Source organism: Pezoporus occidentalis, unplaced genomic scaffold (genome assembly GCF_034315485.1).
Source record: "Pezoporus occidentalis ecotype Australia unplaced genomic scaffold, CSIRO_AGI_Poc_V1 ctg8, whole genome shotgun sequence".
NCBI lineage: Eukaryota > Metazoa > Chordata > Aves > Psittaciformes > Psittacidae > Pezoporus > Pezoporus occidentalis.
The window spans coordinates 9833079-9861037 of NW_026916158.1; the positions used below are offsets into that span (position 1 = coordinate 9833079).

Consider the following 27959-nt stretch of genomic DNA (forward strand, 5'->3'; position numbering starts at 1 on the left):
GTTTCTCTGCAATGTCGTTTCCCCTTATCTCAAACCCAGACTTCAAAGTCTGGCAACCACCTCCTGCAGTTGCAGGCCGCTGCTCCTCTTCCCTAAAGCAAGCTCTTCTGAAGCTTTAATTCTACAGAGCTTATGAGCTTTGCAGGACTGCAAACAAATGTCAAGGGACTGGCTTTGGGAAAACCAACAGGTTTTAGTGAACTGAAGCTGGATCATCAAAATTGGACGGCATTTAAATACAGGGACTCTGGAGGGACTTTATTTCTTTTCTAGAATGGAATTCTTAAAATTCCATGTATGTGAGCTCCCTCCCTCCCTCCTTCCTCCATCAGAAAACCTGAGAGCCTTGTGGAAGAGCAATCATACAGTACTTTCTGACTGCAGCTTATTCATATACTATCAAGCTATTAATGACTCTAGCCTTGCAACAGCCCCACTAGCATCACTTCCCTCATTTTGCAAAGGGAAAACAAAAGCATAGCAGGTAGACAGGTTTATTCAGAGACAGGCAGCAAGTCATAGATGGAGCCAGGAAAGAAAATTTTTTCTCCTTTCCCTCCTCTCCTCAGCTTTAGCTAGGTTGGGCCTGTTTTGCTGCAGGTGGCTTCTGATGTTATGTGTTTTAAAGTAGCACGATCTGAATAATTGCAATCATTTTCCCAGACTGATCTGGGGAGGTTTGGGGGAAAAGAAGAGGTTTTAAAAATATGCCTACAGATGAGTCATGTTGGTTCTATAAAAGTCATCCTTGCAGGTGATAAGCACCTCCTCTGACAAGGCACTGCGGTAGGATTTTAAAACTACTTCAGGTCCACACATTCAAAAAATGATTTCCAGAGCAAACTGCACTGCAGTGCTCTGCCCCAGCCCTTTCCTCCCTGGCTTCCTGCCTCTAAAGGCCAAAACAAGTATTAGAAATAAATACTTACCATTCTGACATCTTTCTCACTGGTGTCTTGTAGGTAGGGAAGAGTCGCTAGCTCAGCCATTGCTTGATTGATCACTTGGGACTGTTCCTCAACTCTCTGCAAACGGCCGAGGATGCTGGCGTAATGCAACCTCTCTATCCCACATGAACATGCGCAGCGATTGTCCTGTTTTCTCAGCAAAAGCAAGTAGGTTAGCCGAGAGTCACAGAAAAACACACTCATCCTTTGAGTCTTATGCCTTGAGGCTTATCATCATATGTATTTGTGCCGGTAATACTATAAGCAATATGGCATCCACCACCTTTAAGATAGTGCTGCTGTCAATCTTGGGGGGGGGGGGAAGACTTCCTTGCCATAATCTGTCTAGTAGTACTAGAAAAATAAATATGTTGTAATATATGTGAAGGGGAGGCAGCAGATAACAAACCTGAATGCAATTTTCTCATTTGGAAATGGCTTTTCCATAATCCCCTCTGTTAAGTATTACCTGACGTTTATGGATTGCTTTTAAAGTTTCAGTGAAGAGGTTGAGGAAACAGTGCAGTGTGTCAGCTTATGGCTTGTTTGCAGACTAGGCAGATCCATAGTTTTCAAATATATAACCCTGAGGGACTAAAACCTGCAGAGATGGTCTCTGATCCTCCAGGCAGCTAAGCACACTGCAAATTTTAAACATGTGAATACAGAAACTCAGTCAAGTGCTTGTGTAAAATCTCAGCACCTGCTGAAGTGTCTGATGGATGGCAGCCTTACCACCATATCTTTGAAAGTATTCTGTTGCCAAAAATGCAAATAAGCACCCTACCGAGATTTTCAAAAGCAATTTGGCCTAGATTCACGATGAGATGTAGCCATTGTATATCTGAATGCTCAGCCCTTCAGAGTGAAATTTCCATTCATCTAATCAGGGTTTTAAATGTGTTTAGGTGCCTGAAATTCCAAGAATTGGCATCCATTTTCAAAGCCACTTCCAGTATTTTTAGCAGAACTTTGTTCTGACAGTTACATATGGTAGCATACTGATGCTGCCATTTACATAATGCTTCCAGGTAGGTGGTTCTAGGTCCAATTGTATATTGAATGGGGCGAAAGGAAAGTCTTGAATGGCATTTATTTTTCAAGAAATGGTGTTCTGTTTTTAAAATTAACATTTCTTGGCAAAGAATCTTCATTATTTGTTTTGATCTTTATCTTTTGCAAGAATTTGTGCGGGCAAGCATCAAGTGTTATCAAAATGATCATCAACATAGTTCTTGTATCAAGTGTAAGAATTTAATAAGAATGCTGCTCTTGCTTTCTATAAAACTTACAAGAATAATAATTATAAGAATAATAATGGAAACAAAAAAGCTTAGTTTTTTTTTTTTCATTCTAGAAAACTAGTCCTGGTATAGTTAATTTTACCCCTTTTAATATAATATCTAATATAATTGCAAAATAGTATGAAATATAAGACCATGCACTGGTGACCACTGGCAGGAATGCAGCTATAATCTGGGAGGTCCAGATATGAAAGTAACTGAAAAAGAAAGCGCTGAGCCAATGAGCTGGTATTTCCATTAGCTGAAGGAGAGAACTGGGCACTGCATAGGGAAAAGGAATTCTGGTCAGCAGTTCTCTGGAGTATTGTAGATAGCTCCAGTCAGCTGTGCTTGGAGAGGTTAATTTAAACCCAAGCATCATGGAGCAGAGAAGCCAGTACAGTAGGAGATACCTCATTTGAGAGAAGTGTGGTTTGATTAGTCTATTAATGAAAATGCCAAGAGCTTATTATTCTTCTCAATAAACATAATTCAGGGCTAAATTCCAAAGAGAGAAAACAACTGAAAAGGGAAGGAGAGATAAAAGACAATGATAACAGAAGGACCATTGTGTATAAATAGGTACCAATAAGACTGTGATGGCAATTAAGCTTCTTATATTTCAGGTTGAAGCTCTGCAGTGTGTTTCACCAAGAGCAGAAAAGTCAGAAAGCCTAACCAGTTCTAAGATGGATTTTATTCAATTTAAGAATAGAATATTAGGTAACACAGCAATGTGTAATAGCATGATTCGACTTGAGGAGCCAGAGAGCCCTTCCAGACCTACCCTCTCATGAACTTCTGTTAACCTACCTCTAAGAAAGGAGACCAGGACAATCTTCTTACAAACTATTTTTATCACTTGAAAACCCCTTTTCTGAAGCCCTGACCTAGTATTAGTAGTAGACATCAGCAAGAAAAGAAAATTCCTGTGATCTCTGATATGTGAAATTGTTAAGCCTGACACAGTCTAGTTTGCATGGCACTAAAGCAAGGAACAAAATAGAACCCCATCTCCACCTGATCACTGGTGTTTGAGAGCCAGATAGCTGTGTCCCCAGGTAGAGCTTTGTGCACAAAAATAAAGAGAAGCAAGCAGTTAATGAGAGAGAAAGAGAGCTCTTATATAAGTGAAATAATCTCACATTTTAGATGCAGCAAAAGGTTTTTCCCTGCTATTCTTGAAATCCACCCAAAAGGTTTTTGTGCAAGCACTAAGAAATGAGTATATTGAGTCATCAGCTAAGAAAGCAGGTAAAAATCCTCTCTCATCACGCTGTGTCTGTTGGGGGCTTCTTCAACGATTAAGAAAGGAAAGGTAAAATGAAACATTTTTTTCTTTGCTCGACTCTCCAGAAGAAATATGAGAGCATCCCATGTAGATATGGGAAACAAATTTGGCATCTTTGCCAACATGCACTCTGTGGAAGTTTATAGCAGGTTGAAAATAAGTAAGTAGCCAACAGCGGGTGTTTTTTAAGGGATTAGAGGAGGTTGAACATTGTCAGAGATGATGTTTCAGTGGCAGTGAAAAATGCAGAGGGAGAAAGTAAATAACTGCTGCTGGCAAGAGAAAAAATTCCACGGGACGTTGAACCACATGATGAGAATTAAATGAGCTATAGCAGAATTCAAGGGGCTACTAAGCTGTAGTAACAAACACAGTAAAGTGGTCAAGCAATTAGATGAAGATGAAAACAGCTCAGGTAGGCACAGTGAAGGTTAAGTAAAGACCAAACCTAAATGGAGACTCCAGTGGAAAAGAGTTGGCTCCTTTAACAAAGAGAAGAAATGCACATTTGGGGAATCAGGTAGCATAGGAACCAACAAATGCAGTTCATGGAGTCACAATTGCATACTGGCTAGAAATGCAGTAGCATATTACTGCTGTTGCTTTCTGGATGGGTCTCACCCTTATTGTCTGATATTCCAAGGAGAATTTAAAGAAGAAAGTAAAAATGAGTAATTGATGGATTTTCTCTTGATGACTTTATTCATAATGGGTGGTCTTGGCTGAGGTGGGGGTCTTCTCAAGAGAGTTTTTCCCAGCAGACTTTTTGCTGAACAAATTCCCTTTAGATTTAAAAAAAAAAAAGGGGGAAAATGAAAAGGTGTTTATCTCCAGGGGTGTCTTTGAAGACCTTCCTTCTAGGACAGAAATAAGGTCCTCATACCCAAAGATCAGCCCTGTGACATCTTCATTCCTCTGACCTTGGGATGAAAAGGCACTGAAAAAAAGCAGATTGGCCTGTTCTGCATGGAGCTTACCTGCTGTTGTTAAATACCCAGGAATAACTAGGGCAGGCTTTCATTGCAAAAAGGAGCTGGAGGACATGTGAGAAGAGTGAATCGTGTCCTTTTATGTATTGAGAATTTTGGGATGATATCCCCACTTTTTGCTTTTCTGTATACTCAAGAAAGGATTCATCCTTTATGCCACTTCTATTTATAAATAAAGTTTACTTGCCTGAGTGCTAAGGAAAAAGAAAAGCAAGTGACTGGTCAGCCTGGATTTAAAGCAGGGTCTGTCACATCCAATACATATTACTATCAGCTTTAAGAGCATCATTTTGCAGAAGCCCCCAGTAGTTCTTTTCTATTGTAGAGTCTTTACTAGTATTTTGCAGCTCAAAATCTGAATAAAGTTATGCCTTGCAAGCAGCTCTGTGGTGTATTGCAGTAACAAGCAGAAAAAATCCATCATAATATTTCTTTAATGCCTTTGGTATCCTCCAGAAAACGTGTATGCTAAAATCTGTATGTAGCAAACACTTTCCCTCTACTTAAAAAATAGACATCAAAACAGTAAGATCTGTAAATGAATGCATCATGCTGGGAATCATACAGTAGGTTTTGTTCACCTTTATAATATGAGCCCCTCTGGCCATTGTTTCTCCTGTTAAATAGCATCATGTGCCATTGGCATGGGACTGCACCAAGAGAAAGGCAAACTTGGTGTGTATAAAGCAGCAGAAATTACCCCAGTGAAATCACTGGATAGAATAACCTCTTGTCAGTGCTAGTAATCTTGAAAGGAATATGAGTAGCTGAAGTTCTGACTAATATATATATATATATATATATATATATATACACACACACATATATTTAAGGCAAATAAAATAACCTTTGTGTCATGGTACATATTTTTGTATAGACGAGGTTTATGGCAGTTCCTCAGCTGCAGCAGATGATGCTGCAAGGGGACCAGACTGTGATATTCACTCTCAAATGCTCCTGCTTTACAATATATAAATGTCCCCTTGATTTAAACGGGACTGGCTGTTCTTTATGAAAAAGAGGGGCCAGCAGAAAATGTCCTGTTTTTTTAACCTTTAACTTCATATCTTACAAACAGTGGTGTGTGTATAAATCATATAATTAACTCTAGGTTGCGTAGCTGCAAAACTGAGGTGGCAGAATTGACTTATATTAAGTGTTGCCATGGTTTAATAAGCTCTGCTTTAGCACTGAGATGTTTTCATCAAAAAGAAATCTGATAAGGACAAGTATTCGGATTGTATGTTTGCATCCACAAATGAGGAAGAGGGGAGAAAGGAATGCTTTTTCTATTAAAAAACAAATATATTCTTTTATCTACTTAAAGTAAGTTGTAAAGCTGGAGTCTGTATCTGAAGGTTTTTTTTTTCAGAAGTTTTTAATTTAGTTTGTCTGTACAGGAAATAAGATGGAATCATATTTCTAGCTTGAAGAAAGTGTTGGAATACTTTCAAGAAGCAAAAGTAGCCAAATTTCTGTCAGGCCTATAAAGAGATTTTAATCACCAGCAGCAGAGCAGTCCTGGCTCCACGCCTATCTCTATTATCAGGCATAATTAGCTTTGTCATTTGCTCTTTGGGTCAGAGGTTCTGTCTTGCCTGGATCATTCAACACTATGAAAACTGAAGGGAAAGTGAATATGTTTCCGCTGATAATGGATGTGGAATTGGCAGCTGTTTGTTCTAACTCAGCGATAATTTCTTCTATCTTGTGTCTTTCCTCCTCTCCATTAAAGCTCCCACACTGACCCCTTGGGTGCTAGTTATAAATCTCTAGGATGGAGGTTCAGACCTGTTATCACATTCTTGCTGCTGCTGGAGGTGGCACTGGGATAGACCTGGCCTGAAACACAGGAATGTTGTACTGACCTCCTTGAAAAAAAGGCATCTTTGCTGCTGACTTCAATGGCTCTGGGAGCTTTCTTTTGTTTCAGCAAGACTATTTAAATGCATGAGGTGAGGTCTAGACCTGGTAGAAAGTATTACTGTGTAGGAGCAGTGTAAATTCATACAGCTAGTGGAGACTGTCTTGAGCAATCTTAATATACCACTCTACTCTCATCTCTTACATGATGAGTTCCTTTTCCCTACACCCTGCATACCAGATACCATGTATCTCTGCTTGTACCATGTGGTCCAGTTCCTCCAAATTCATTTATAGATCAGGGTTGTTATGGGGAATCCAAAGACTGTGAGATTTCAAGTTTTTTTTTTTTTAATCTCCTGATGCTCTTTAAAGACTGATTAACTGCAATAGAGGAATCTCACCTCTGAAAGCTCTATGTTATACCCGAAGAGAGCACTGTGTATATATATATATATATATATATTAATTGGAATTTTACTGGGGCTTTCAGAAAGGTCAGGGGTTTATTCTGTATCCAATACCCACCCGCTGTCTGTTTATACTTCAAGCTTCTGAAACATTTAAAGTGCAATGCACTCAGCAGTGATGGGTATTTCACTTTTCATAAGATGCCATTTCTATTAGCCTGCACATTAATAACTTGGGCTTTTGGTCATCTGAAGCCAATAGCACATGGCTTCAGGAAAGAACTGCAAAGAAGTAGTTCTGTGTTCCCTCAGGGGTGTCTGACCTCAGCCTCCTTCACCTGCCTCACACTGATACAGATGCTTTATGAGCGCCCATTTTGGCGAAGCACTAAGCACCTTTACCTCCCACTAACCATGTAAGTTCAAGCACTTACTGCTGTTTCAGCAGCTGCTCTCCAAAAGTAAAGGAGATATAGCTTCCCCAAATACGTAGCTAATGCTTCCTCCTTGCTAGGGGTTGCTAAGTAGCAGTTTTTGTCAACCTACTATCTGGTATCAAAACCTAAGAATATAAATCCTGTGATTTGCTAAGACACCCCATACAAGGAAATGGCTCTGATCCCTTCAACATACAGAAAACTAAAAAACTGTTATTGCTAGGGAAGAAGCGTTAACATTAGCATTTACAGTCTGGGGAGGAGAGGCTTTTTCCACTTATTTTCAGGAGAATAATTTAAGTATTGCATTAAAACAGTCTAGTCTACATGCAAATTTGATTTTTGACCTTTTGTGCTAATCAAAAGCCATGGTGCTAAAAAGCTGTGTACATTATTGCAGAAAGTATGGAGTAGAATTAACTAATATACCTTCAGTATGGTTGTAGCAGATTTGAAGGTTATTTCACATACTTCACTACATAGGGATCAGGATCTAAAGCACTAGAAATGTTTCAAGTGCAATTATTAACTCTTGATGGAGATCCTGGTGATATGTATAGTAAACTACAGGTATTAAATATAGCAGTTGTTTTGGTGGTTATGTGAAGTAGGGATATAATATAATAGGCCATAAAGATTTGAGAAAATTGCATGCAAAGTGATTTTAAATAAACTGGGTACATTGTCAAAAAATTAGGGGTACTTTTTAGAAGTATCTAAACCTCATTTGAACTCTGTTCCTAATGCAATTCACTGAGCATTTCTGGACACAGGAGGAGTATGTGCAGAATGAATTATCCACCAAAAAGCACACATCATTTACACATGCACAAGCTTCTGGGAATTTTATACTCACAGTTAATTTGGTGCTTCTTATAAAATCTATTACTGGCATGATCTTTTCCCCAGTGTAATCCCAGTATCTTTTTGTTTCTTCTTCGGTGAGAGGACAGAAAGGTGCTTTCCGGTCTAGGAAATGAAATCACAAAACCACTGTGTTTACCTATATACATTTTCCACAGAGGATCTAGCAGGAAGATGAGGAAACTGAAGGAAGAGAGAGGAGTATGGTGAGAGATATTTGGAAAGTTGGGGCTGCCAGCACAGAGAAATGGGTTCTGAGAAACCCCCACCCTCCCTCATTTAGCAAGGTCTCCCCCGAGCTTTTCCAGCTATTGAGCAGGTTGGCGCACCTGAAAAGATTGGCAGTTTTTTGTTTGACCACCTTTCCAAGATTTTTCCAATATGTTTGTTTCTGAAACCCAGAGTCAGCGAGTACTTCTGGGGAGGCTCAGACAACCACTCAGATGTCTGTGGCAAGATGTGAAGTCCATGCGGATCTGGAATAGGAAATGAAAATAATTTCCACAGCCACATTTCTTTTCAGTTGTAACAGAAGTCACTTTTTTTTTCTTTTTCATTCCCCCCCCCCCCCCCCCCCCCCCCGGAAAAGAAAGGACGTCTAAGAAAGAGTGAAATGTAGTCCCAAAAGCTTGCTATAACACCATAACAAAGGTGACTAAGCTAGCCCATCCAGCTATAACTGGGTTTTGAAATTCCAGATTTTGCAAACTTTTGCATCAACAGCTTAAATTTTGCTGATGCATAAGATAAAACTTGTCTTTTAAATTTATGTATTTTTCAATGCTGATAATCCAAAGCATTAATAACTCACCGCTTCAGTAACATAACATAGTGATCTTTTTACCACAAAGAAGCTGTTTTGTTATTCCCTAAATTTTTGAGGTTTTATTTCCTACAGATTTGTGCTTTAACCGTCACCACCACTGTAATCCCAGGCTTCCTGCATGTCCTTTCTGATCCACCCAGCTGGAATGTAACAGCATGTGCTGTGGCTTGTCCAGAGTTTGTGACTGCTGCTGCCAAACCGCCTGTGTATTAGCTGAGTGTATATGCCCTGACCTCAACAAGGACAGATGCTCAGACCAATTGTTTAAACCACCTCTGCTTAGGGAACCAGACCAGTCCTTTCCTCCCCCCTCTTGCCCTGCAAAAAATAAACCTAGATTGAATGTCAGTGTCACTTTTCACAAAGCAGTGCTCTGTTTTCAGTGAGCTCTGCTTTTAAGATGCCAGGCTGCGTGGTCAGAGTGACAAATGGAGAGCCCCACTCAGAGCTCTCTGAACTTACCCCTATATAAATCAAAGTGAGTGGACCTGCTATTTCCCTTGCAGCATATTCTGCTTTTAATGGATTCTCAATTTTGCAACAAACTGCATTGTATACTTGGATTTAAATGTGTGTCTGCTCCTTTTCCTTGGCAATATGGAAAACTTTGAAATCAATTCAGTCCTTACACTCTAGCAGAACTTGGACTAAAATTGGACAGATAATTGTTACAGAATAGGAAGGTTATTTAAAATAACATGTTTGTGAGAAGTCTGGTATTTCACACCCACTGTTAAAATGGGGTTTAGCTCATATTTCTAATTTCAGCTTTTTGAGATACAGACCTGCAGGTTGAATGCTCAGTGGTACCACACCGACAATGAGCTAAACTTGTTGCTTTGTGATGTTTGTTTTTGGTGGGCAGTGTGATTTTAGGTCAGATCTGAATAGACAAGTTGAGTAACCCTTCTGCTTTGGTGGACCTCACCTAACATTGTTGTGGGTTGTCTCAGCATCATCTCAGAAAAGCAGCTGTGTCTGCTGTGTTTATGGGACAGAAAGGAGGGAGTTTGGGAGAGGTCCCGTCTGTGTGAGACATCTCACACCACTGCACTTTCAAAACCCTGATACCCATATTGTTTTTTCTTGGCATTCTATCCCACTTAACTCCTAGAAACTTCAGAACCTGCAGTCAGAGAAACTTACATAGAATTGAAGCAATTCTTTTAACAGATAGATTTTTGTAAACAAACGTATTTGAAGGCAGATCTGGCTCTATTCAATCTATTTTATAATTGACTGTATGTTATAATTATAAAGTACTATAGGACTGAGATCTTTTACACTTTCCCCCTTTTTTTAACTTCTTCCTTTTCCTTACTGGGAGGAGTGAGAAAATGGCTGATGACACTTTTAGAGTCATTCAATGATTTATGAACACAAACTGAGTTTCAGCGCAGCACTTGCACACCTTTTCTGCTCATGTGCTCTTGGAAGTCTCACTCTTTACTTGAGTATGCTCAAGTAAATTGAGGGGGTTATGTGAAATACGAATTTATCTTTTTTAAAATCAGGTTCAGGTAGTTTTATTTTATGCTCTTTTTAATGCCAATACTTTTGTCCCAGGAAATTCTCCACAAAATCATATTAGAAAGTAAACAGTAGACAGGGATTCTACAACCACCATGATAGGTAAGTCCTCATTTTCCCCCTTTGAACAACCCCAAAGCTACTGCCAGAAATCCAGTGCATGGGTGGTTTGCAGCTTGCAAGACACAATCTAGCTTTACATTGGTTTCCTTAAAGCAAAACAAAAATGAATGAGTTTACTTGTGTTCAATATTTGCAGAGTTTCGTGGTAAACATTTGGTTTCCTAATTCCTATTTATGTTTTACAAATAGGTTTTCTTTTCCTCCCCAAAGATGCAATGTGTGTCCTTTTGGAAGCCTTATTTATCTGCTGAGTGCTGGGGCTCAGCAGTGCTGCAAGGATGAAGCTGTCTGACCTGGGTCTAACTCTTGCAGGGAGCAGGCAGCACCTCAGCCCTTTGGGTGACCCTGCTGGAAGTGGCAGTTAGAGGTGAGCTACACATTCAGTTTGTGTGACGAAGATAGAGGATTCCCAGAATTTCACCTGAGACATTTACTTTTCCCTTTATGTTTCTAAATCAAACTCAAGGTCAAACATTATCAGGGTCATCTATCCTCCAAGTCACCACATTAATGGTAGTAAGAAATGCCTTTTATCCCCCTGCCTCTCTTTTGCCAAAATGTCATGCCTGTTCCTCCTGAAATAAGGCTGTGGTCACCAGAATTTAAGCATCTGTTTACTCCAGGAGATGCTATTTGAGTTCACTCTGCCAGGAGATGACAAAGGGCTCTGCAAAGGCCTTGTTCACTCTGATTCCACTTGTCTTCAACAGGCTAAAGGAAACCTGGCTATCTATTCCCATTCCTACAGCTGAGATGCTCTTAAAAGTGTCAGTCAGTCTATTAGTGCTTACAGGGAGGATACTTTTGGAAAGTGAAGCCCTTGCTGCAGGGACAACCATTGGTGAGAGATGGAAACCCACAGAGATGAGAATGAGCTTGGGTCTCACTGTCACTGCAATGCACTGCAAATCTACGTTTGAACAAAATATTAGTTACAATAATGAAATTCAACAATTCAAACATGGGGCTTCATGGATAAAAATCATCTTTATGGGATTTGCAGTGTAAAGCCTGTACTTGGCCTAAGTACTCATTTGATTACCTAAATCATGTGCAGTCATAAAGCAAATTTTAGATATTTATTTCCCCTCTCCCTCCCCTCCCCATCTCCCCCCTGCCTCGAAGTGTAGAAATGTCTGGAGCTCAATCTCCAGACTCTCTCAAAATCTTTTTAAGTAAGTCAGCCACTCAAGCAACAGTATACAGAGCTTAAGGACATGTGAAATCTGCTGTTACCTGTATATATGTGCTCCACATAATCAGGGTGCTTTTTAGCAAACCTGGTCTTTAACTCGTTTCGTTCATCAGCCTTGATTTCTGTCCCAAGTGGTGTGTACATAACTGAAAAAGATGCTTCTCTAGTGATGGCTTCTTCAATCATAGCCTAAAACAGGCAGAAAAAAAAATATATTACATGTCTGTTCATGGCTAGTTAGAAAAACTTTCAGAGATTATATTTTCCCTTTAATAATTGCACAGTCATGCAAAGATAACACATTTTGGTCTTGAATATTAATTAGATGAGAATTTAAATTAGTTCCAGAAAACACTTGTCTATCTATACTCAGAAAATCCATTTAATGGAGAAAGAACATTTATAAACAGTTTTCAGTGCAGCAAGTCTATGTCTTCAATGAAGAGAAAAGTATTAGATAAATTATCTTTTAGAGGAAAAGAAAAAGTGATTCCATGCCCTCTGAAGGTCACATCTTTCATCTGAGGGTTTTATTCAGTCCTTGGGAGTTGGTTAAACAATACTAAGCATTCATATTACCCCTTGGGTTGGCATGAATTCGACACTCCGCCTATACGGAATATTAGTCTTAAAATATTGCGTTTAAACACCATTTGCATTGAGTAAAATTCACTTCTGTGCAGAGGGCAACATGAAGCTTATGAACCTTGTCATCCCTTAAAAATGACTCAGATGATGCATTGTGCTGGTCTCATGCAGAGGTGGATTTCACCCTTAGTGGATTTCACACTTAGTGGACTCCAATGAACTGGTGCTGGAACTGCCAGCAGCTACCAGCCTGGAAACAGTCTTGCTCAGTATTCTTATTGATCAGCGTAAGGGAGATTGAACTGCAGCTTCTCCTGGGTTGGGTTTGGCTAAGACCACATTCAGTGCTGCTTCAGGTGCATCTGCTGCTAAAAAAGATTTTGTCTCCTTGACATGGGCAGTCCTTTCTGGAAACTGGGAGAACTGCAAGGCTTCATTAAGGTGTCTCAGCGATAGGATAAACATGGTTAATAGTGACAATACTAACGAAGTTAATAGACATGGTCAGAGAAGTAAGAGAGTAAAAGATACATTTTTTTTAACAGGATGTATGAATCTCCAAGATCACTTTATACACTGAAGGTATCATTATGGGACTAGTTTGGTATTTTATTGACAAGTCCTCCCTTTTATTCTCCAGTCTATCCTCCACCTTATAAAAATATTTAAGAAACAGTGTGCCTCCGTGAGTCATATGTTTAGCTGATGACTGTTCCCACCAACCCAGAATGGAAGGCAGAGAGTGCCAGTTAGTTAAATACCTGTGTCCTCTCTTTAATAGCTTCAGACAACAGGTCCTCTAATACAGCCATATGATATTTCCATTCTGTTTATTTGTATGTGATATGTAGAAATTCTATAGAATTGTTTTAAGCAGATATTGGGATAAGCTGTCATACATGCGTCTGGAGTACTCTGTCTTACACTGAATACTCTACCTGGATATCAAGGGTGTCACTGGGGATTTGTTTATATTTTTAGATTACAGTATTTAGTCAGCCCATTCTCCTGCATTTACTGGAATGCAAGCAGTCTGGAGTGGCTCGCGTATAGCCCTAGAACATTAAAAAGCTTCAGATGTGTGCAAAAGTATCATGGCCACCTGGGGCAGTAATAGCTTTCCCTCCCAGTGAGAAGGAGTTGCAATTTCCTATGGGCACAGCCGTGTTATCCACGGTTAATGCCACAGATCTGGAGATATCAGACCAGAAAATAGCAAGTGTGTCCTCCTGCCAAGAGCTTGGAGGTCCATGAATGGATCCTGTGCCCATTCCTCCCAGCGGGAATACTTACTAGTCTGCACTGATTTATAGGAAAGTGGTTTTAGGATTTTGTATTTCTATGGACTTTAAGTATCTTGTCATCCAGGGCCCTTAGAGGATCAGTAGCAAAGCAGTAGTACCAATCTAGCTTTCCAAGGTACATTTTTTAAAAAAAGAGAGGCCTACTTGTTCAAGTTTTACCGAATTTCATATGTAAATATAGGCACAGAATTAGGTCAGCTTTATTCTGTGTGAGATATTGGGCATTCTGCTTATTTTCTATAGATTGGCAGCCATTTCCTAATCTGGACCAGACAAGCTCTATATTCTGCCTGAAAAGTTCTCTTTTGGCTTTATCATCCCCAAGAACAGTTCAAAGTCATGGCTATAATATCTCTGCATTGCCATGTACCCATGGCTGTTCTGCACAGCAGAGGGCAATAACGGTAAAATGTCAGCCAACGGGGAAAAGAATAGATCTGTAGTTTCTGGTCAATACTGCTACTGAAGGTATTATTATTACCCAAGAGCATTTTTTTTCCCCAAGCTACTGACCCTGGACATAGACGCTATTTGTTTTATTATCCTCTTGGATTTTTACGGGGTAAAGTCTTTCAGGATATAAAACTTAAGCCCATAAAAACTTTGGAGGAGAAAACTTTATACGATGAAATCCCTAAGGATTTTTCTGCTTAAGCCTTTATGCACTGAAGTTCATATGTGTGGATGGATATCTGGCAAAGTGTCCAGGAAACAGGAATACCTACAGAATATCATCTGTCATGCTGTACACCATGCATCAGGATATAGTCACAGTGTCGAGAGGATTGCAAGGGCTCTCACAGACTTTCAAGAGAGTTTCTGCAGAGAGGACAGGACAAACGTGGGTTTTTTTTAATTCCCCATTTGCACATGCTTTGGTTTATTTTCATTTGAAGGGTCCTTTCTGCAGCATCCTCCCAGATGCACCAGGGAGGATGCTGCTGTTCTGGCCTTGGAGTGGAAGAAGCATCAGGCTGTTTCATGAGTATGGGGGTAGCTGCTAAACTGATAAAGGTGATAAAGAAAGATGATAGTTTTTTGTCATATCCTGCAAGTGAGCTCTGCAATGTTAACTCATCTCATCACATGATGCTACATTCCAGCCTTCAATTCCAGGAGAGTTAGAAAAACTGAAATCCATGAGATGACCTTTAACTATAAGAAAGAGGTCCTCTAGCAATGTACAGTAATGTAAGGGTTATGACTGACATGAGTTCATACTGAATTTGGTGGTTTATCTTAGCAGTGGACAAAATCTATTGCTCCAGCAAAGATGTAAAAGTAGCCCAAGAAGAAGCTGTAATCTGATGAAAAGGAAGATTTCTTTTTGTAGTTATGGGACTGACTCATACTTTGCTATGTCAGGAGGTTTATATCCCTGTTTTGGAAGTGTGGGGTATCAGAGAAAGTCTTCAGAGAAACCATCTGGAGACAAAGTATCTCAAGGAGTATTTATGTTGTCAGCACTTTTATTAAAATACCAACTAATTCCCACATGAAACACAAGCATTCACAAGGTTTGAGGGATGTACATTGCTATCATGACAATTAAAAAGCCAAAAGACATTCTTAAACAAAAAATTTGTTTTGATCAAGTGTTTAAACATATATTTGACCCAACAACACATACACTTCTGAGCACCTTGCCCCTGCAATATCCTTACATTCTATCATATGTAGTAATGTTACATTTCACAGACCTTTTAATAAAACACAAACTTTAGCCTGAACAACCTTATACTGTCCCTTCACCACCCACTAAAATCCTGTTAAGAGCTCATAAAATGAATAGGTAGATGCACAAGAAACAAAGTTTTCCCATGTGAACTTCTGATGGCAAATGATATAACTACTTCAATATTTTTATGAAGCTCTTGCCATTTTGCAGGCTTAGAGAAGACATAGAAGAAATATGGCACTGTAGCAAAAAATTCTTCATAACAGTGACAGTAGCTTTCCCTGCTACAGTCCTTACCCTTAGTCCTTTTTAATTACAGAAAGGTTTAATTTGGAAAATCCAATTTTCTTGACATCTAGAATTAGCCAAAAATTTAGATGTCTTTCTAGTGCCTTATCTTGCAGCTGCAGTGCACACTCAGCCACTGTCTCATTTACAGTACAGCAGGAATTGATGCTTTTACAGATGATTTTTATTAATGCAATGATATGAGTCAGGGTAAAGCCATTAGCCTCTTCTATGAATGGCTTCCACTCTTAGGCTGGTAGCTAGAATTGTGGGTGCACAGTGGTGCAGCCTATGTGCTTTTCTCTATATCTTTTCCAACTATAAAGAAGTATCTGGCAGCTCTGCCACTAAGTCTGTTTCTGTTGCGATACGAATATCTTCTCACCAGCGTGATCTTCTTACATCATTTTTATTATTATTTTTTTTTTTTTCTGGAGGAAAAATAAGTAGGCAGAATGCGAGAGCATATCTTTTGCTCAGTATGTTTGTGGTATGAATAAATAATGTATTATACAATAGATGAGAACTTCCTGCTTATCTGCCATGTAATGCCTCCCCATTAATGTAGGTCACATCAAATACCAGCTTATTTAGGTTCTTAAGTTATTAACTTATTTAAGTCTCTGTGAGTTATTTTGTATGCAGTGTATTTTGAAATCGGATTTTCAGAGCACCACAGTGATAGATCTGTGCATTCTGCTGACTTCTGAAAGGCAGAAGTATTGCAAATGGGTTACCTTAGGCTTCAAGACCTGTCTGATACCCTATTAAGAATCTCTTTATGTTTTGGGAGAAAAGAAATCCATTCTTTACAACTTTCCAAAGAGATTGCTATTCATTAGAGAAACCTGCCAAAATACACAGTGTGGAAAAAGCTGGAGGCTGCTTCTGAAACTCCCTGTCTGTAATGCTGGCTGGTGGGAAAGCAGGGACTGAGCACAAATGTGGAAACGCAATTCTAGTTCAGGGAAGCTCTCTACCCACAAGCCCTAGTCTCACAAACTCATGTGCATGGAGAATGCCATGAGAGTCCTCAACTCTTGCATCACTTGCTGCAAACTGAAAATATTACCCTTTCATCTCAGCGCAGGGGTAAATGTGAAAGATTTCAGTGTTTCTTTGCTACGGAGGAGCAACTCTGAGACCAATGAAACAGAGGCTATATTTACATTGCAAAGGTGATCCAGAGCATTGGCAAGGTGAGTCCCTGTTACTACTCAGATTACAGTTTGCTGCCATCCCAGGCAGGAGCTCTAGCTTCAAGACAGAGGGCAGGCATAAATCTGCAATGGGGCAATGTGATAGGGACTTTTTATAAGAGCAAGTAGTGATAGAACAAGAGGCGATAGGTTTAAACTGGAAGAGAGTAGATTTAGGTTAGATATCAGGAAGAAATTCTTTACTGTGAAACTGGTGAGGCACTGGCACAGTTTGCACAGAGAAGCTGTGGCTGTCCTGTCTATGCCAGTGTTCAAGGCCAGGTTGAGCGGGGCTTGGAGGGAATGGGGCACCAATTTGGAACCTCAAAACTGTTCTATGTTTCTATGATCAAAGAACTGGACCTGTGAACAGGCTAATTATCCTCTAAGTGAAGCTATTGGCAAAAACCATGGCTTTTAACCAGTTTTGTTAATATTACCCCTCTCTTAAGAGAGGTTTTGTGGTGAGAAATGCCCTAATCCCAAAACAAAATTTACTGGACTGCTCTGAGCAGCAGGAGTGACCTTCCAGTGCTAGGAGAAGCCTTTTGCCATCACAAATCCTCAGTAGGTGTTGTGCCAGCTCCACATGGCTCCCACTATGTCAGCAGTGGTTCATAGTGTAAATGGCAGGGTTTTTTTTCTTGTGTGAAAGGGGTTTATAAACTGAATAGCTTTGGTAACCTGGGCTCAGAGGGACATCCTAACTTAGACAGGCAGAGCTAAAGGTTGAACATCGCTTGAGTGCTTTATGTGAATGTAGTTGGAACCCACTGGACAACAGCTGGATGCTGCATCCGTTGATGCAGGCAAGTGCTTAAGAGGGACTGATTGAGCCTGGCAATGAAATACCCCTGGCAGAAAGGTGGGATACTTGTTGTAGGGGGTTTCAGGGCTTTTAGCCCCAAAAGAGAAAAAAAAGGAAAAAAACAAAAAAATAGAAAAGGCAACTAAAATGCAGAAAGTAACTGAAGGAGATGTCATTCCTTCCTAGAACTGAGCTCAACATATTTTGGAAACTTGACTTAAATGTGAAAAGATGAATCAGACAGCCAGAGATGGTGACTGATGGGGTTAGTCTGTAAAGTGGACAGCACTGTTCAAAGGGGCAGTGAAAAATCATGCCCAAGTCATTGCAAGAGCATGCTACTTTATGTGGCTGAATAGCTGCTAATTTAGTAGAAGACAAATTGACTGTATCTAGTGTTGTTTCTGAAAAGTGGCTTTATCTATTTTTGTGTGATGTCCTTTTCAGTTCTTCAAGAGCAGATGTGCAGATGGAAAGCCACATAACCAGCAATGATCCTGAGAACACAAACTTCTGCCTGTAGCTTCATCCCCCCAGAGAAAAGAGATAGTATACAAAAATGGAAGAGGATAATAAATGTGTAACTTCTTAAGGACCTTTAAAACTTGAAGGAACAATAAGGCCTCAGAACAGCACAAAATGGTTGGTTTTCTGCACTGATTTCTCAGGCTTTTGTAAATCTTAAAGCCCTGCTTTGCAACCCAGCAAAAGCCAGAATGAATTGAAAATTCTACTTGTGATATATGTACATTACTTTTGAGCTACCCTGTGGGTTTTTTAAATGATCTGGAGCTTTGCTGGCCAGGTTGTTCCTGTTGAGCATCTTTGAGACATCATTTATGGCCCTCTGTTAACAGTTAAAACCCTAATAGGGTTTCATAGTGGGATTTCAACAGCTACCAACTACAGTAAGGTATGTGTTGCCTATTACATTCGGCTAGTATTAAATCCCTCTTTCCTGCAATTAGAGGCAATTAGAGACAATTAACCCAGCTGTTTTAATACTTGTGACATTTAAACTAATAATTTTTCTTACCATGTAAATATAAGTATGATTCAAGCAACGGTTATTCTACCATGTATGATGTAGTACCAGAAAAACAGAAGTAGGTAGAAAATATGTAGAGGTAGATATTATTAAAGAAGAAAGAATACAAGAAAAATGTTAAATTCCTTGCTTTTGTACATGTGGAATTGTTTTTGGAATGGAAATATAAGCAATAACAACAGCAATAAAAAGCTCCCAAATCAGTATCAACATGATAGAAACTCTCTGTTATGTTATTTTATTTGCCTTTTCAATTACTCCATATTTTTTATTTGAGAACAGAATGAAGCTGATTTTTTGCAGCCGAGTGCTATGTCTTAAAAATAGTATATTCTGAAGCCAGAATGGTCTGAATCCCTGAAATGGCATATGTAGGAAGAGGCCCATTCTGCCCTGAAAAAGTGTTAATAATTTTAATCTTAGCAAGTTGCTTCACCCATGATGCACTGAGAACATAGGAAAACCATGAACTGGTCAGAAGCTGCACTGAGATCATCTGGATACCAATGCAATGTCTTAAGAACACTGATCGTATGGGCCAAAATAACATTTCTTTTTTATAATTCTAATGAGCAGGATGAGGAAAATCATTATATCCCAATTTTCCACCAGAAAATGTAAAGCTTAGTGTTTCAAGGCAAGTGTTGTCCTTCAAAATGGCCATAGATACAGAAGAGGGAGGATACCTATTGTTTTTTTATGGAGAGAGGTAAGAGAAATGTCACCTCTTTTTCTCACATAAGAAAATTCAAAATTAATTCTTAAAGCAGCAACAAGCTCCCCAGACCTCTGAGATAATATAGGCTTACAGGTATTAGACACTTCTGCCTGTATACACAAGAGTCATTGACCTCAATGGGATTTCCCCCAGATTTAATTAAAGAAGGGACTTTTCTGCAGTGAAGTGTGGCACAGCAAGATCTGCTAAAATAGCCCTGAGAATTAATGAGAAATATATTTTCTCAGTGCTATGATGCCCAGGCTGCCCAGAGAGGCTGCCTGTCAGCTCCTATCAGTCATTCCCTTAGGAGGATCTCAAAACATCCCTGCTGTTGCCAGCTTGGAAACCTCACGCTCTGTAGCAGGACACGGGTCAAGTGTGAGCACGCAGGACTGCTGACAGGTCTTGTCACCTGCTGAGACTGCAGAGGAGGTTTTGGCTACCAATAGCTTTTTCCTTTTAAGTTTCTTGATTTGGCTTGTCACTCCACAAGGTGTGAGATAAAGCTGAGTTCTAAAGGAGCTGACAGCATTCATTGCTGCACTGTAGGTGTTCAGTCACCTTGCAGGGTTGGCTTATCATTTGGTTTATTGTGTGATGTGTGTATTTCTCTGTGCTTGCAGCAGCAAAGATTTTTGAAATGGAAGCACCTGATGTTCACAACAGCATCAAGACAGCAAAACAAATGTCTGAATACCCAAACCTTCATGTCAGCCAATGCATGTGTTGCTGGAAGCTTTCTCTGTGACACTGAGTTTAGCTGACAGAAATGTTCTCAAACACAAAAGTTTGTGAGCTCCATGTGCAGCAGTCACAGAGCCAGTATTTTCTATGTGCAAGGAGCAGCTCTGTGATGGCTGCAACCTTGGCCAAAATGGTGGGGTTGAACAGGAACTAAAGCTAAAAGGTCTCCATTTGAGCTGTAGCAAATACACATTGGCTACATTATGGAACTAAGTCTTTTAGTACAGGTGGTTATGGAAGCCTACAGATATGAACCTACAAGCTTTGAAATGCCTACCTGGGGTTCTGTTAGTTTCTGCACTAAGTGTGCATTGCTGGTGCAATGGCACTTAGTAGAAGAGTTAGGCTACATGGGATTGACTTTGGTTGGAAGTGTATAGCAGATGCTAGAGCTGAACCTTTAATATAAAATAGGCCACATGGTTTTAACAATCGAATAATAAGAGCAATTAAATCTGTAGTAGTGAGTTAAGTCTAAGATGTTTATAAATTCGATAATAAAGGCACTTTGCACTAAGATGTTAGTGCCAGATACTGGTGAAGTCAAGCTGTGACTTTCCAGATTTTTGCAAAGTTCAAGTTTGAGAACATTGGTAATTTTTGATATTGTGGTATCTCTGTGATGTATTTTTACTCATGGAATAAACCATTCAGCTTATATTACAGTTTTTAGCCATTGGAAATAATGGCTAAAAGAAAGAGGGCTTACAAAAGTGTCAGTAAAACTGTACAGTTCGGAGAAGGACTTTTTCTATGGGATGAAATATCTCAAGCCTATTGTTTGCTTTAATATTACCAACCAAGAAATTACATTGCTGACAATAAATGCTAGGGACTTGACTTCACTACTGTAAAAAGTAAGTAAGTTTAAACTTTGTCTTGCTGCTACTGCTTTGAAGGTATCAACCATAATACATTTAATAACTTTCACATTATTATTTATTGTGATGAATTCTATTTAAATCACCAATTTTTAACCTAACAGCCAATACACACATCATCCAGACCATATTCTCTAGTGGATTTGAAAAAAAAAGCCCATACATTTGATCATATATTAACTTAGAATGTATATTTTCAATCCATGGAATAAAATATTTAAACAGAAAAAAAGGCCCAACTTACAGAATAATATTATCCAATGCAAATTACTTTTTCACTTCTCATCAGTATTATACCTTTATCTCAGACTGGAATGGAAGGTGGGTATTAATATTCAAAACCAAAGCAGGGCATTAGATATTACAGATCACTGTACAGAAGATCCAGAAATAGATGATTTACTTTAAAGGGGATAATCAAAGAAAGCTAATCAAAAAGCTAATCAAAAAGAATATTTAAAGTTGCCTTGATCATGATCCATAGGTGCATGTACAGGGAGAAGATTACAAGTACTAAAGGTTCTTTAAGCTTTCAGACAAGAATGCTTAATATAAATTGTTGGAAGTTTGGACTGGACGTGTAAGATCCCGGTTTGTAAACTGAGAAAGAAACAGAGGACAATAATGAAACAAACCGTTTATGAGATGGGCTATGTTAAATAGTCCATTATTAAACTGTTTAAATGGAGATTAGGTAACTTTCTCAAAACCAGACTCTGCTTTCTTCTTTTGGCAACAATGTAGGAAGGTAAGGGTGCAATTTTGTGGTGTTTTCATGCAGGAAGTCAGGTAATTAATTCATCAATATGAGTCCATCTGGCCTTAAAAATCTGGCAGTCCGAACCTTTCAGTTTGCATGAGAGGAGGTATACAGTTACATGGAACAGATTACTGCTGCTGAAGAAGAAATATGCAAAAGTTAATAATGAGTAGGAGAGCAACGGAAGGATGTTTTATAAAGAACTGTGAAGAAAGAGGACTTCTAGCAGTAGATGTCAAGGATAGAAGAAGTTCAAAAGGAAGTATCAAACTAAAATCAGGAGAGGAAAACCAAAGGAGATACAAGATAAAGATGGCTCTGAGCATGAGGAACAGATCAGGAGAGAAAAAGCAGTGATTTAGAAGTAGGATAAATAATAAGGAGCTTTGCAGATGTGAATTAAAGGCCTGATTTTTTTGCAGTAAAGATGTCAGCTGCAGGATTCGAGTGGTCTTACAATGTTTTGAAGCCATGAAAAAAGTAGAAGGCAGGCTGTGAGGAGGAAAAGCCTTTTCCAGAAGTTAAAAGAATCATGAAAAGAAGAAACAAAAGTAGTCAATGACACACCAGAAGATTATATACATGACCCATTGATCAAAGCAAAAAGTGACATATCTAATCTAAAAATCATTTTTCAGAAAAGTAAAAAAGAAACCATCCTGTTCACTGTCTAGTCCCTTCTTCCTCAGAAAATTTTGCTCATGGTTGTGAGCCAATACTAGCGAGCTCTGGGGCAGAGGAGTAGTTAGCAAGAAAAGCGTGCATCAATAGCTGTTGCTTTGGTTACAAAGGCACATGAGCATGTATAGTTGTGACAAGCTATTTTCAGCTTTACACCATGAAATAGAGAGAATATTTATAAAAAAGATTATGTTACTTCTGCTTGGTCTCTCTGTGGTGGAAAGTCCCAGTGCAGTGTCACATGCTACACCATCCTGCATAATTGTTGCTGTGTGCTCTAATGACATTGAAGTCACCCCTGATGTTGAGTGCACAGAACTCATCAGCTTGGGAAAGAAAAAGTTGCTACTGGTGCTGGGGATATATCTTCATGCAGCATTTCTTAAGTGCTAGCTATTAACTTGAGTGGGAGCGGTACTGGGCACCCAGCTGCCTCCACTGCGTGTGTGTCAGCATATAGATACCGCTGACTCCTTAGTTGAGCCCACGCTAAGGCATACGCACAAAAGGCACAAAATTGCAGAGCAATCTCAGTCTCCCAGTGAAAATCAAGCACGGAGGGGGATCAAAGAAATGGTTAGATCTCTGCTGACATTTCAAAGCTTCTGCAGAGAAAGATGACAGCAACTTAGGTTCAGGAGAAAGGCAGAGAAGGAGAGGGAATGGGGCACAAACAGCATGGTGGAGCCTCTAGGTACTATGGAGTGGAGCAGAGATGAACCAGAGTTGTACCACTGCCAAAATCCTTTGGCCCTTGCTATCTAGGAATATGATAGGAATGGCTGGATGCAATTCAGTAGCTCCACTTCAGTTCTGGTTTGTTCCCATCTCAGCCCAGCCACAGCTTCTGGTTTAGACTCTATGGGGAGACACTGTGATAAATCTTGTCCTTCATGCCACTTTGTGGGCCCTGTTACCTAGCAGAAGAGTCTGAACCCCTGGAGGAGAGGACAGCTATGACAGCTCCTCCTTTAAAGGTTTATTCTTTGAAGCTTCATGTCCATGACATCAAGAAGGGAAGTCAATGGATATGAGTGTTAAGAGAAAAAAAAAGACATTCCATTTGAAGAAATGACCCCTTCATGAAACTTATTTGTGAACTCAAGATTTTAAATGAGTCTGACCCAGTGGGAAAAAAAAATCAAACTGTTCTGTACAGAAGAAATTCTCTGCTGGAAAGCAAATAAGAAAGTTCACAGGCACTGCAAACAGTAGCCCAGTGGGTAATTCTCTGAATGAGATGCACTTTGCACTCACAGCAGTACTGAAATTCAGCAGGCTCCCAGAACTGAGATTTATTCAATTTCACCAATAAGAATGCAACTAAGAATAGTTTTATAAAGGAAGAATTTACTGTGGAAGTGAAGATAAAATACCAGATTCTGATCTTTATTACCCTGGCTCATGTCAGACATATTTTGCACCACTTCACATAAAGTACAGATGTCACAGATGCTCTCACAGAATAAACCCACAAATGGGATCAGAATCAGACTGAAATTTTATCACTAGGGACATATATTGTTCCTAGTATCATTAAATCCCTTGTATGGACAAGAAGGACCTGAGGGCAAGGTCCACTCTTGGAGACAGAAGGGATTTCCACCACTTGGAGCTCAAACACTGCTCTCCCTCTGAAATGCACCTTGTTCACACCGAAATTAGGGGGGTGAAGGCTGGAGCACCAGTGGCAGTGGTAAGTTCTTGCAGCAATAAGTGTCTCCCAGCAAAGGATCTAGCATCCATTAACCTCCAGGTTTGTAGGAGAGCTCTCCTCAGTGCAGAAGGGAGTACCCTTAAACTTAAATTTGTGCTGATGGGGCTGAACAGCCATCTCAAATAGCTCCAGAGACAAATTTCATTGAAGTCAATAGTCTACTCCCCACGTAAGTAATTTTTGTGGACTGGGGTCTTACCTAACCATCCTTCACAGAGCACTTTAGGTTTCTCTGAGACCATTTGTTAAAGTCATTTTTAACTCCCCTTCCAGTTGAAGAGTTTGGAAAGGTGTCAGAAGATTAGTATCATGCAAATTGCAAAAGAAAAGTGTCACTATGGTAGGAAGACTTCACAAAAAATAGCTTAGGGATCTATACAGTATCCAGAATTAAATTTTATAGCAGTCCATAAAATTGAAGTATGAGCCAAGGGTTAACAACCTTGAATTTTGCCCTTAAAATTAGTCCAAGAAGATCTACTTCATTATAAATACTGTAGTACTATATAGTGTCCTGTTGATTGATATGGCCAGGAGCTACCTTTGTCGGCAGTCTTTTAAGCAGTAATCCTTCATTTTGGTCTTAATAGTAAGATAGGCACCTCCTTCCTCATTGGGCTATCAGTTTTTACCTGCCAATACAGTTTGATGAGCTTGCTTATATGCTGCTCAGTGCCTCCTGTCAGCCAGTATATATAGTCAGCGATCATGGCGCTCCTGATGACAAAAGGAGAATAAATGAGTGTACAGGGAAGGAAGGATGTATACAGCAATATTTAAAGGAGGTAATTCTTAAAGAGTGTAACACAAGGTTTGTATCAAAAGATTATACATAACTTTCAGTCTTTGTGCAACTTCAGTAAGATAAGCATTAGTAAACATTTTTCAACTAGCTAAACTATCTGCAAGCAAACATCCCTACATTTTCTTTTAATAGCTTTTCCATATTTTACTCTGAGCAAATATTTAATGACTGCTATACAATATTCTAGTCTGTTTTTTTTTTTCTTTATAGTATTTGTGGAGGATGTATGTTATGTGCAAGTACATTTCTTCTAGGACATCATCAACATGTATAACACCCTGTGGCTTGGCCATTTGAGCTTATTACTTGTCTATGGCTAACTCATAGTTCAACTTTGATTAAACTATATTTAAAAAAAATCCCAACAAAACAAATTAAAAGTAATCAGCCGTCTTGCTACCTAATGGAGTATGCTTTAGTACTCCCACTGTCAGTGACAATCATTACATTGCTCTTTTTAGACTGAGGGATATTAAAATACTACTGTGCAATGGATATTAATGTAGAGTCTTAACAGACTTTAGAAAATCAGTTTTCTTTTATGGCTGCCTCTCCACATTGCTCTTCGTTTCCTGTCCTCTAGAGATTCCAAATCCAATTAAATGTGACTAGATGTAATTCCAAATTGTCACTTAGTCAATTAAACATATAATAATCTTCTGTACCTAATTACTAGCACCAAAAGTTTATTTGTTGATGTAGTGCTAGCAATGTGTACTTCTGCATGTTCCCCTTATCATTGCCTATATATTAATTGTACTTTGACATTACCATAAATTGAATTTGAAATTTTCCCCTAGTTAAAAGTCTCTCACAAACAGTAATCCCAATCCTGTTGTTGTACCCTTTCAGAACGTATTTTCCAAGGCTGTATTACGTTCTTAATGAGACATAACCAAAAATACACGGATTTAACAATAAACATTTCAAAGCAAGGCCAGTATCAGGGGGTAACATATTGTTACAAACAGGAATTAAATCTTCCCGTCATGTTCCCATGCAGCTCCCATTAATTTCACTAGGAGAAAAGCATTTCAGTAGGATCCATGGATTTCTGCATAAGGACTGGATTTATCCATAATCTTTACCCAATGCTCGTTTAAATCATTGGCAAAAATCCTCTTGACTGCACTAGAACAAAGAGTGGTTTCTAATTGAACATCATGAGCACAGCCGGCACAGGATGAACAAAGGATGAAATCTTCATTGCCTTGAAATTCATTGGCAAAACTCTCACTGACTCCAACTGGTGTCAGTGTTTAATCCCAGGTACGACATATGGATCCTGTGGATGAAGCAGGGAAGGTGAGCAAAGCATCCAGCTTTGCCTGCTTGACCTGGGATAGTTTTGAGGGAAGACCTTCACTATATTCTGAGGTGGAAAAGGGAAATAACTGTGCAGCACAGAATTGAGGGAAGACTTTGAATGACTCTGTCATGTTATTGTGTAACTTTGGTCTACCAGAGGTGGTCTACAAAGCTTCCAGCTACCATGGAAATGGCACAGCTACTTGTAATGGTGTACCTGAGCAGTGGTGGCCTCCTGCAGCCACCTCGTCAGAAAGAAGGAACTTTCAGTCTAAATTTAGAGCAATTCTTAAGCACTAAAACCTTGTCTGTCTTGGAGTCAAAGCACATTTGCAAGTGGTCATTTACAATTTGGGACCCTATAGATATATCGTGCCTCAACTGCTGTCATTTCAAAGATTAAAACGGGCAAATCCTTAACCTTAGCTTCTCCCTGTCTCTGCCTGCTGCTGTGGAGCACTGCCATGGGTCGAATGCAATCAGTTGATACAGAGACACCTGCACTGTGTTTTTACATCCCTACTGCTGGGCTGCAGACTGGTGACGTGAGAATGCATCCCACTGGCAGCACAACAGGACATCCAGTTTGTGACCTCCTGCTCCTTCATGGTAGCCAAGACTTTTGTCCCAGTGTGGCACTGTTTTCAAAGGAGGAGATACGTGCAGAGCCCTGGAAAAATCTGGAATAATTTCTCAGACAAGTTTCTTCATCTTTCTCTGTTTCTCTGCATCTGCTGTAAAATCCGGATGACCATATTTGACTGATTTACTTATTTGGTGTGCGAGTCCTCCTGGCACAACCTTTTGCTAATTCTTTGCAGCATGCTTAGCATAATGTCACTCTGGTTGTGGCAGACATCTCCAGGCATTTCTGCACTCCAGAGAAATGTCTTTCCTCTTTATTCTTCCTCCTTAATTTGTTCTTATTTAAATAATCAGAAGCACACTTATATTTCCAGCATTTGAGTTTAGTTTTTCAATGTCTGCTTTTATCCCTACTCATTTTCTTTTATATTGCCATGCACTACATCAGGAATGGCAAGGCACAGACATAAAACCCCTCTGAGCCTTTCACATGCCTCCATCCCAGTTTTGCTTCTCAGTTCCTTGGCCATCAGGGAGCACACTTGCTACTGTGACCTCAGGGTTTACAATTAAAAAATTCCACTTTCAAAAGAAGCACAAGTATTAAGGCTCTATGTGCATGACCTGTGTCCAACCCCAAATGTGCCCAAGTCAGAAAGTGTTCCTCAAAGGCCTCCGAAGCTCAATTCACAGAACCAAAGTGACACATGCAGTAGGGAACTATGAATTTCCAGACACAGGGACACAGGTGAAATTATGCTGTCTGAATATGGTTACAGGGCTGGGCACTGAAAAATATTTAGGCACCTTGAAGCCAAAAAACTGACTGAGATATTTAGGTAGGTTAAATACTGAAATACATGAAGGTCTATATAACTTAGTTGTGTTTCTAACTCCAGGTGAGTATTTATCCATGTGGCCCTTAGAAATTCAGGTAACAAAGACATTCAGTAAGCAAATGGTAAGCCAGTGGGACACTCTAAAATGAGACTTCTGCAATATATTATTTAACGAAATACTATTTATGAAATTATTATTTAAGATCCAGAGCTAGTGACCCAGATCATTAGCATCTTTTTCTCCCTC

The 27959-nt window shown here is 39.5% G+C and overlaps 1 protein-coding gene across 3 annotated transcripts in view; it reads right to left on the reverse strand.

Moving 5' to 3' along the window:
* SPATA16 (spermatogenesis associated 16) overlaps positions 1-27959 on the reverse strand; it is a 98857-nt gene that overhangs the window by 16315 nt on the left and 54583 nt on the right. For all 3 annotated transcript variants that reach the window (XM_062603036.1, XM_062603033.1, XM_062603037.1), the window contains exons 5-9: positions 24808-24892; positions 11800-11947; positions 8414-8560; positions 8077-8189; positions 930-1094 (exon numbers count right to left, since the gene is read on the reverse strand). In XM_062603036.1, coding sequence (XP_062459020.1) covers positions 930-1094; positions 8077-8189; positions 8414-8560; positions 11800-11947; positions 24808-24892 — 658 coding nt within the window. The remainder of the gene's footprint in view (positions 1-929; positions 1095-8076; positions 8190-8413; positions 8561-11799; positions 11948-24807; positions 24893-27959) is intronic.